Source organism: Solea senegalensis, linkage group LG6 (genome assembly GCF_019176455.1).
Source record: "Solea senegalensis isolate Sse05_10M linkage group LG6, IFAPA_SoseM_1, whole genome shotgun sequence".
NCBI lineage: Eukaryota > Metazoa > Chordata > Actinopteri > Pleuronectiformes > Soleidae > Solea > Solea senegalensis.
In genome coordinates this window covers 24,130,591-24,140,131 of record NC_058026.1, presented here as the reverse complement: position 1 = coordinate 24,140,131, position 9,541 = coordinate 24,130,591, and the positions used below count along the sequence as shown (strand labels likewise).

The 9,541-nt window shown below is 41.8% G+C and overlaps 1 protein-coding gene across 1 annotated transcript; it reads left to right on the top strand.

Annotated features, from left to right (window-relative positions):
- The first annotated feature begins 5,524 nt into the window (after positions 1 to 5,524).
- Positions 5,525 to 8,923, top strand: pou4f2 (POU class 4 homeobox 2). The gene is made up of 2 exons (XM_044027474.1): positions 5,525 to 6,158; positions 6,493 to 8,923. Exons 1-2 carry the CDS (start codon positions 5,955 to 5,957, stop codon positions 7,420 to 7,422), a joined length of 1,134 nt encoding a protein of 377 aa, XP_043883409.1. The 5' UTR covers positions 5,525 to 5,954; the 3' UTR covers positions 7,423 to 8,923.
- The last annotated feature ends 618 nt before the right edge of the window (positions 8,924 to 9,541 follow it).

Below are 9,541 nucleotides of genomic sequence, written 5' to 3'. Positions count from 1 at the left end.
AGGATCACAAAAGGCTTCCACCGATATGATCTTTTTGCGAAAGGCATCACGAGGGAAAGAGAGAGAGAGAGAGGGAGACAGAGAGAAAGAGCAGATCTCATTTTAACGGGAGGAGACAATCTCAAAGCGAATGTTTTTTTTTTCTTCTTCTCCTTTTGCGAGACAGGCTTTATTTGACTGGCTGTCAGTTATGAGCCGCCTCTCTTGATATTGATCTGAGTTACCTAAAGGTATGTGACATCATTATGAGGGTTGACCTTATCATCTGCTGCCCCGCAGCCTATAGGCACAACTGGGCCAGAATCTAATTCCCCCAAACTCCCCACCACCACCACCCCCACCCCAAACGTTGGTACCTGGTGTGTGGTAAGGAAATTGGTGGCAGTGTTATTTGTTTTCCTGACCTCATGGCACACCTGACTCTCGACTTCACCACTTGTCCAGGTTGTAGCCGGCTTTGTCTTTGCTTACTATACTACTGTCAGCAGTAACCATGATAACGAACATAATGATTCGGAGAATTATAAACACACTATCGATCAACAGCACCGAGATTATCAACTCTACTCTAAAGATTCTACAGAAACCGAAATTGTGTAAATGAGTGTTTGTTTGTTTTTTATTCAGTGCTCTGGATTTTACATTAGCTGCAGATATTATCTGCCTATAATTAACCCTTTAACACCTAACCCTCAAACTGTCCACCTGGACTTATTTTAACCACAATAGGACCAGAGAATGTCCTGTAACTAAGTGCTTTTGCCCATTTTTACAGAATAACTTCTGGCAGTTATGTACAATTTACTGCATGATAAAATAATGTGTTAACAATTTAAAATGAAGAAAAACAAAAAGGTTTATTTAGAAAACACTGCAGTTGTACACAAACAACGGACTTTGCATGGGTTAGGGTTTCTCTGTCTCTCAATGTGCAAAAGTCTAGGTGTGCTTCCCATTCTCTCCTCTCTGGCGACAAAGACGCTGATTCTCGGTCTTCATGAAACAACGCGAGTGAAATTACCGTAATAACCACACAACTTCTCAACTTTTAGAAACCGTTGGAATTTTTCCAATAGCACAAAACGTTGCCTACCTACAGTAATGCAAAGTGCACTCATGCAAAAAAATCAGTGACACGCTCGGTTTTATAAGGTAAATAATCTGTATCTTATATAGTTTAAAGAAATGGCAATAATCAATATTTTTTTTTATGTCAAAAGACCCAATATTCTTATAATAATGTGAAAGGTGATGACTGTGGAGATGACCCAGCGGATAAGAGTTACTTAAATCCGAAAATGAAGCTTCTTTCACTCAACTGTTTTGCTTTCATGGGCCTTTAGTGCACACAGCTGACAAAGGTCACTAGCCAGACAAATCTAGTGATCAGTTCATGTAACACTGGTATTCAACATCTGTGGCAACAACTCTTAAAATGTCCACAATGTGCCGTTGATGACGTAAGCGGAGCCAAGTGAAGAGGGAATTTTGGACTTCATGTGTAGTGCAAATGAATTCTGTTTGTAAAGTAATAATATGCCAGTGCTGTGTTCTGACCTCAGGTGGACACAATGCATAAAGCAAAGAATCTTCTTCATATACAGTAGAATGGATTTTCATGGAATGTAGAATGGAATTTAATTACAAAACAGAATATAGTGCAATATAATAATAAGTTCCCCCTATCTTGTGCTAACTGCTTTAATGAAGCACTTACGTGCCACAAATAATGACTGAATGAGTATTGTGTAATCCATTCCAATGACGAAACTGACAATGTGAGACACAGAGACTTTAAATTGCGTTAATAAGAAATGATTCAGTAATGTTTCATCCTCTATCAGCAAAGAAACCTTACTGGAACATGTCATAATATCTCATTCACGCTGTGCACTTAAATTTGTGGATTTGTTAACGCGGCAGACAACAAACAAGCTGTGTCCGTGTTGATGCTCTCAAACGCAGTCTTTGAAACCTCTTTAATTACATCAAATGCTGAGCCCCTTATTCCCTCTGAGAGCTACAGTTCAGTGTGTGACATTTAGTAAACCCGGAAGGCTTGTACCTTAAGTTGTATGCATTTAAACAACACATTAAAGCCAGCGTTTTCTGCCACATTTCCCAGGTAAAACAGATGAATAAATAAAGCACCACTGGTGGCGGCGGGCGGCAGCTAAAACACCCCCACCCCCTCCCCCTCTTTGTGTGTGATTTGCTGTTGCCTTGAGTAAGATCCAGATCTCTTTGGAGGCCGTCTCCCAACAAGCATTGACCTTCTGCTCCGACATGTAAGGAGCTCCACGAGATCAGAAAAGGGAGGGGGAAGCTGTGAATAAAGGCATCACCAGCAGCCAAGAGACTTCATCCACTTCACTCCCCACTTCTCTCCCTCTCTCCTCTGTCTCTCACTGTAGCTTTCCTCTCTGTGTTCAGTCTCGGAGCGGAGATACCTTGTTGGCGGCACAAAGGAGCGGTTCTGTAATAAAAACAGCTGTCTCTGGTGGTCTCGGTGTAATTGGGATTGTTAACGTGAAGAGCTCCTGAGGGAGGCTGAGAAGAGTATGTCTTTGTGTAAAGCACACAGACACCTCTGCAGCACTCCTTGATTCAGATGTAAGTAAGATAGTGTGGAGAGGAGGAAGGAGGAAGGGAAAAAAAAAGCAAACAAGTCACCTGAGTTGTATCAAGCCTTGCTGCATGTGCTGCTCTGTTGTACTTTGACTTTACTTTTATTCAGAGGAAGCGCAGATTTATTTGTGCATTAAAACTCATTGAAGTGAGGAAATATTTTTCCGTGCACAAGTCTACTGAGGTTTTTGTGTTTGTTGAAAGCAAGGCATAACTGCACCTTCCAGCAGAGACAAGTCCTTTTATGATGGCAACATTCTCTCCAATTACTGCATCAGAATGATGACACGAAATAAAATCAAGAGGGGGGAGAGCATTTAGCCGACTATGAGGTACAATTTTTAAAAGGTGACACAACCAAACAAACCCATTCTCGGGGGGCGGGGGATGGGGCTTTAATAGTTTTTTTTGTTGTTTTTTTTACTTGGCATATAGTAAAAAAATAATAATAATAATTCTGAGATGTTGTTAAAATCAGAGCATTTGCTTTCCTCAATAAAGCCCTGCTATGAGTGAGATTTATTTATTTATTTCACCTCATAAATTATTCAAGGTAAAAATTATAATGTTGCATATACAACTGTGCTATTACAGCCTGTGTATATAATAAATATTGCCCCAAAAACACTACACTAGCATGTATATTATTTCCAAACTATTAAAGATTTTCTGATTCCCCTAATACTGAAATATCTGGCATTGCACCTTAAATTGTGTTCCTGTGCCATGACAGTGATTTTGTGAAACTGTGAAACTCAGCTGTTGCCACAGGAAGTAAAAGGTAAAAAAAATGTTGAAAACGCACTTCAAAGTCAATTGCCTTGAAGCAGCGCGGTCTGATTTATTTGACTTAAGATATACTTTTGTGTGTGTGTGTGTGTGTGTGTGTTTCATTGTGGATGAAAATTTCATACTGCGATTTAGAGGTGGTGAAATATAAATGATTTCTTTAAAGTTTCATTATAAATCAGTCTGTCGGTATATATGAGCAGACACTGATTAGTCCTTGATGTCTCCTGAGCCTGATCTCTCTGTCTCCTGATGTGAGGAGGTGCATGGCTCCTGCAGCAGCAGCAGCATCAGCAGCAGCAGCATCAGCAGCGCCTGTTGTCCCGCTGGGGAGGAGGAACACATCTCTTTGCTGCAGCTTGATGATTTTCTTGCGTTGTAAAAGTGTTTTTTTTTTTGCAGCAATGCCAATAGTTGTTGTTGTTTGTCGCGGCCGTGGGGACTTATACTGCACGTCTACATGCGTCAAAACAACATAAAAAACAACAACAAAAAAACACGGGAGTTGACTTTCACGACGACGCGCCACGTTAACGCTGATCTGTAGCGTTTAACCTCCATTTACAAAAGAACGCTCCCACACTTGATTGGAGCGATGCACACGCTGTGACCACACACGCCGGGGCTGCACGAGGACATCTATCCCATAATTAGGAAAGCGCCACATTTAATAACCACCAGTGGAACAGGATGGAATTAATGTAGACTGCTTGACATGATTAACACATTTAAGGAGATTGAAAGATAATTCTACTCTCTGTCAAATACAATAATCGTTATTATTTCACACCTGCAGCAAAGATGTGCTACATTTACACGCGCGCGCGCGTGTGTGTGAGAGGGAGGGAGAGAGAGAGAGAGAGAGAGAGAGAGAGAGAGAGAGAGAGGGAGGTGTTGTGAAAATTAGAGCCACACAAGAAAAAGGCAAACAAAATCCGAGATGCTTTTTTTTTAAACTCCGCGAGCTTCGTTACATCATAACAATTATCTCTTCCTCCATATACATGACCATATTAAAACAAATTACACACGCCTTGTTAATTACAGCGTTTTAATTACATTACCAGTGAAGTGGCTTAATTAGAGGGTGGGGGGATAGAGAGATAAGATAATAGCCTGATATGACAAGTATATAGATTTGCAATTAAATGGGGCTAATTATTTAAAATAAAATCTTCTTTTATCGCCATTCATTATAAGTCCTTTTACTATAGTGTTTGGGGGGTTTTTGGAGAGCAAAATCCATTGCATAACAATACGAAAAAACCCACTCGCGAGGATTTCACATTCATTTCTGGCAAAAAATAGCAGCAAAGTAGAAACATGTCTTAAAATTGAGATTTTCTTGATTTCATTTATTTGTATAATTTTGAATTTATTTTGTTTATCTCAAGTGACAGCAATATGACAGGCATATAATTAGATTTATTTTCATATAAGTGGTGGATGTGGAGCTGTCCATGGTGTCTGTTTAGCACGTGCTGATTTTTTTTTTGCTTGTAATATTCAACAATTAAAAGAAAAAAATTTGGTGCTAAAACAGAAAAAAAAAAAATATAATAACAACACCGGAATTCGGGAGGTCTGTGAACTTTGTGGTGTTGGTGGTAAGAGTCATTTGAAATAAATGTCCTGTCGCAGACTGCCCATGCGCAGAATCCCCAGCGGTGGTGGTGGTGGTGCTGCTGCTGCTGCTGAGGGTAATGAAGAATAATAAATCATGAAAAGGGTTTTTCAGGTACAGCTGCAAAAGAGTGTGTACGTGAGTGTGTGTGAGAGAGAGGGGGGGAGCGAAAGAACCACAGAGAGAGAGGGTGTGTGTATGAGGGAGGGAGAGAGAGAGAGAGAGAGAGAGAGAGAGAGAGAGAGAGAGAGAGGCGGAGAGAGACTCAGTCTGCCCTTCGCCTCAGAGCAGAGGCAGTTCGAGTCCCCGCAGCATTCATCGTAGTGGAGGAGAGGTAACCAACAACAGAGACCGTCACCGCCATCACTTCTCACTTGCGGTCATTTCAACAAGGAAACTTTTAACCAAAAAAAAACATTTTTTTCAGCGACAACAGTTTTTAAACTTCAAGTGTTTTTTTTCAGGAAATCCTAAGAGAAAAAGAGAGAGAAAAAAACTTTTGAATATCTCTTTTTCCTTCTTCCTTTTTTTTGGCGTCATCCACGAGGAGCTGTGCCAAATAATCCAAGGCACACAACAACAACAAAAGTACATGATTTCATATGATTCAAGGTGGAGATAGTTGAAGGAAAGAAGCAGATCAAGTCCACAAAGGAAAAAAAAAAGGGTGTCGGGGCTGCGCGCACTTGCATGGCTCGTCGGTGAAAAAAGCCGCGGTACCTCATCCACACCACCTCCGCCACTAATCATAAATAGATGTGAGAACTTCAGTGTTGGACCTCCATCTTCAGCCTGCACTTTATTCGACAGTGACTCGAGATTCCTGCGAAGCAATTGGGCTTCAACTCCCGAGCGAGGAGGCGGAGTCTTAACTTATTAAAAGGAACTTGCTGAAGCTCGGACGCCAGCAAATATGATGATGATGTCTCTCAACAGCAAGCAGCCTTTCGCCATGGCTCACACCAGCTTGCCCGAACCCAAGTACTCGTTGCATTCCTCCTCATCCTCCACGCTGACTTCCAATGCACCTTCCTCCTGCTCGTCCTCCCGACACAGCAACACCATCATCAGCAGCAGCTCGGAGGCGATGCGGCGAGCCTGTCTCCCAACCCCACCGGTACGTATTCTGCATAATCACTGCTTAAAGGCACATTTTGACAGCCCACTTTTTTCCTTTTTTTTTCTGCTTGATGTTTTTTTCATGTCTGCACAGCAAATCACCCAACACCTCCATATTTTTTTTTTCCTCAGCTCAACTTATGTATTCAGTCGGCTTTGCCTTTGCGTATTAATTTTTATGACCTGGGATGTTGCATGTGTCTTGTTTTGTGTGCTCCCTCCTTTTTTTTTTTAGGATTTCTTTTTTTCACATTCTGGAAATGTTTTAAACCGAGGAGTGGAGGGCGAATTCCCTGCTGACAGTTATGTGTGCATTCTATTTGCAATTGCAGAGCAATATATTCGGAGGCTTGGATGAGAGTTTGTTGGCCCGAGCTGAAGCTCTAGCGGCGGTGGATATAGTCTCGCAGACCAAGAGCCACCACCACCCTCCACACCACAGTCCCTTCAAGCCGGACGCAACCTACCACACCATGAACACTCTCCCCTGCACCTCGTCTTCCTCCTCCTCCTCGGTGCCTATCTCTCATCCGTCCGCCTTGTCTGGCCACCACCATCACCACCACCATCACCACCACCACCAGCCTCACCAGGCGCTGGAAGGAGACCTGCTGGACCACATCACCCCGGGACTGGCACTAGGCGCCATGGCTGGGCCGGATGGCTCGGTGGTTTCCACGGCTGCACACCCTGCCCACATGGCGGGCATGAACCACATGCACCAGGCAGCCATCAACATGGCTCATGCCCACGGGCTACCGCCGCACATGGGCATGAATGATGTGGACGCCGATCCAAGGGACTTGGAAGCGTTCGCGGAGAGGTTTAAGCAGAGACGGATCAAACTCGGGGTTACGCAGGCGGATGTAGGGGCAGCTTTGGCCAGCCTTAAGATTCCTGGGGTGGGCTCCCTCAGCCAAAGCACCATTTGCCGATTCGAGTCCCTCACACTCTCACACAACAACATGATCGCGTTGAAGCCCATCCTGCAAGCGTGGCTAGAAGAAGCCGAGAAATCACACAGGGAGAAACTTAATAAACCCGAGTTGTTCAACGGCGCTGAGAAAAAGAGGAAGCGCACGTCGATAGCTGCGCCGGAGAAGCGATCACTGGAGGCCTACTTTGCCATTCAGCCGCGTCCCTCATCGGAGAAAATCGCAGCAATCGCAGAAAAGCTGGACCTGAAAAAGAACGTGGTGCGGGTCTGGTTTTGCAACCAGCGGCAGAAACAGAAACGAATGAAATACTCAGCATGCGTCTAGAAAAATCGCTTTAAACCACCGAACCACCCACCAAAAGACTTGGAACTGTTTAGAGACGATTTGTATCATATTTCCTATCACACCTTTTTTCAATCATCGACGACTTTGTGCTATGAACTTCGAAAAATTCCTAAAAAACAAAAAAACTGTACAGACTGAAAAAAACAACAACTTCAAAAAAAAAAGAAACAAAAAAAAACCGCCCCACCACAGTCACATCTTTTACTCGCTGAGTGAGAGGGAGATATGGAGTCAAGTAAAGACAGAGCAAGTAAGAACACTGTTTCCACACTTATTCACCTTTTTAATGACTTACAGGACTCCATATCCTTTCATTGTTTTTTATTTATGATCATTAATTTAAAATGAGGACTATGGTTTCCGTTAGACACGAATAAAAACGGCGTTTGACTATAGTTTATCTTAAAAGCACTTGGTTGGTGACTATTGGTGTTTATATATTCCGTTGGCTTATAGGATAAGCTTCGTTTTGTTTTTCTCCCTCAGAGTTTCATGACGATGCAGTCTGACATCTATTCAGGGTCCACGAGGGGATTTAAGACAACAACACTCTACTCGGTCTTAAAAGCTAATATTAGATTACTGCCAAATAACCCTCTGTAAATGAATTATTAACTTGTCAAACACTTAATTTTGTGTCTAAATGTGTAATTAATTCCACATATTTTGTTACCATGTGTGATCTAAGTCAGGGATATATTTTCATGATAGCTGGGGTTTCGGGTTATTGAGGTAAGGGGTTGTTTATAATAAGGCCTCAATGTGGGGAAATATCCAAGTAAGGATTTCAGAGACTTTCCCAATTAAAACATGCGATTTCTCGCCGGCTGCAATAAGTTTACAATTCAGCGTGGGCCTGTATCTTATGAACTATTTATTGAGTGAGGTCATGTTTACTTCATTATATATTTATTGGGATTCCCCGGCTTCCTCGTTTTGCTTGAGAAAATCAAATTCTGACAGCAAGTGAACGTGTGTTGTTCTGGTTTAAAAGGGAAACTGACTGCGAAATGATACAGTCACAAAATTTTTAATTTTACGATTTCTAACGTTCGAGACGGTACAATCGAGATATATATGAGATAGTATTCTCTTTTTAAAATTATTTTATGTATGTTCTCTGCTATTTATTTGTATAAATAGGCTATACGCGCATCATTATGACGTCGTTGCTTGTTAAAAAAAAGTCACCTTGTTTAAGTAATGCTATTATTTCTGTTTTCTTGAAAAGAAACAGCTTCATGGAAGTTATACGTGTACAATGTAAATAGTTCATTGGAACCAGTCGATGCACATAAATATATCCGTACAGGTTTTTGCTGTATTGTTGTTTTAGCTGAGGTAACTTATTTCTGTAATGTATGTTGCTTTAGGTTTCCTGGTTAAATTATTCTATTAATTTATGACATTCATGTGATTTTTTTCCATTTATTTAATTATTGAACTGCAATATGTGTTTCATTAAAAGAACAAACTTTAACATTTTAATCAGGCGTTTTTTTACACGACTGCACTGTGCAATGTGGCTCACCCAGACTAATATTGTTTTATTTATTCATCTATTTATTTATTGATGAGGAGGAGGGCAACGGGTTAGCTGTGTGCTGCACAGCTTGTAAAGGATTATTCTGTGGATTCACGAGGCAGTGTTGAGTCAAGGAACATTTTCTTTACAGGCTAACGCGACATAACCGATACATATAGGTGTCAGGTTTGATGTTACAAACAGGCGTGAGTCCAGAGTACTCATGAGCAAAACAGCACTAAACAGAAAAAAAACAAAACAAAAAACCTCCTCCAACCAGTCATTGTTGTCTACCACTGTCTGGGCCAGACAGTGGTAGACAACAATTAGAAAAGGCTTTGTTAATAATTATTTTTGGCTTTAAATTCAGCTCACACCATGCATGCTCCTCCAGGCCTCGCCACGGAGCAGGCCTTACAGGAACCCCTGTTCTTAAAACCCTTCAATGTTAAAAGACACACGTGGCTTCTACGCAGACTTTGCTGCAAGCTTATGCAGCTCACTGTTGCCTTTACCTGGGAGCAAATGCTAATATTCTATTAGAGCCTAATCAGAGGGTCTGTGGAGAGCTGG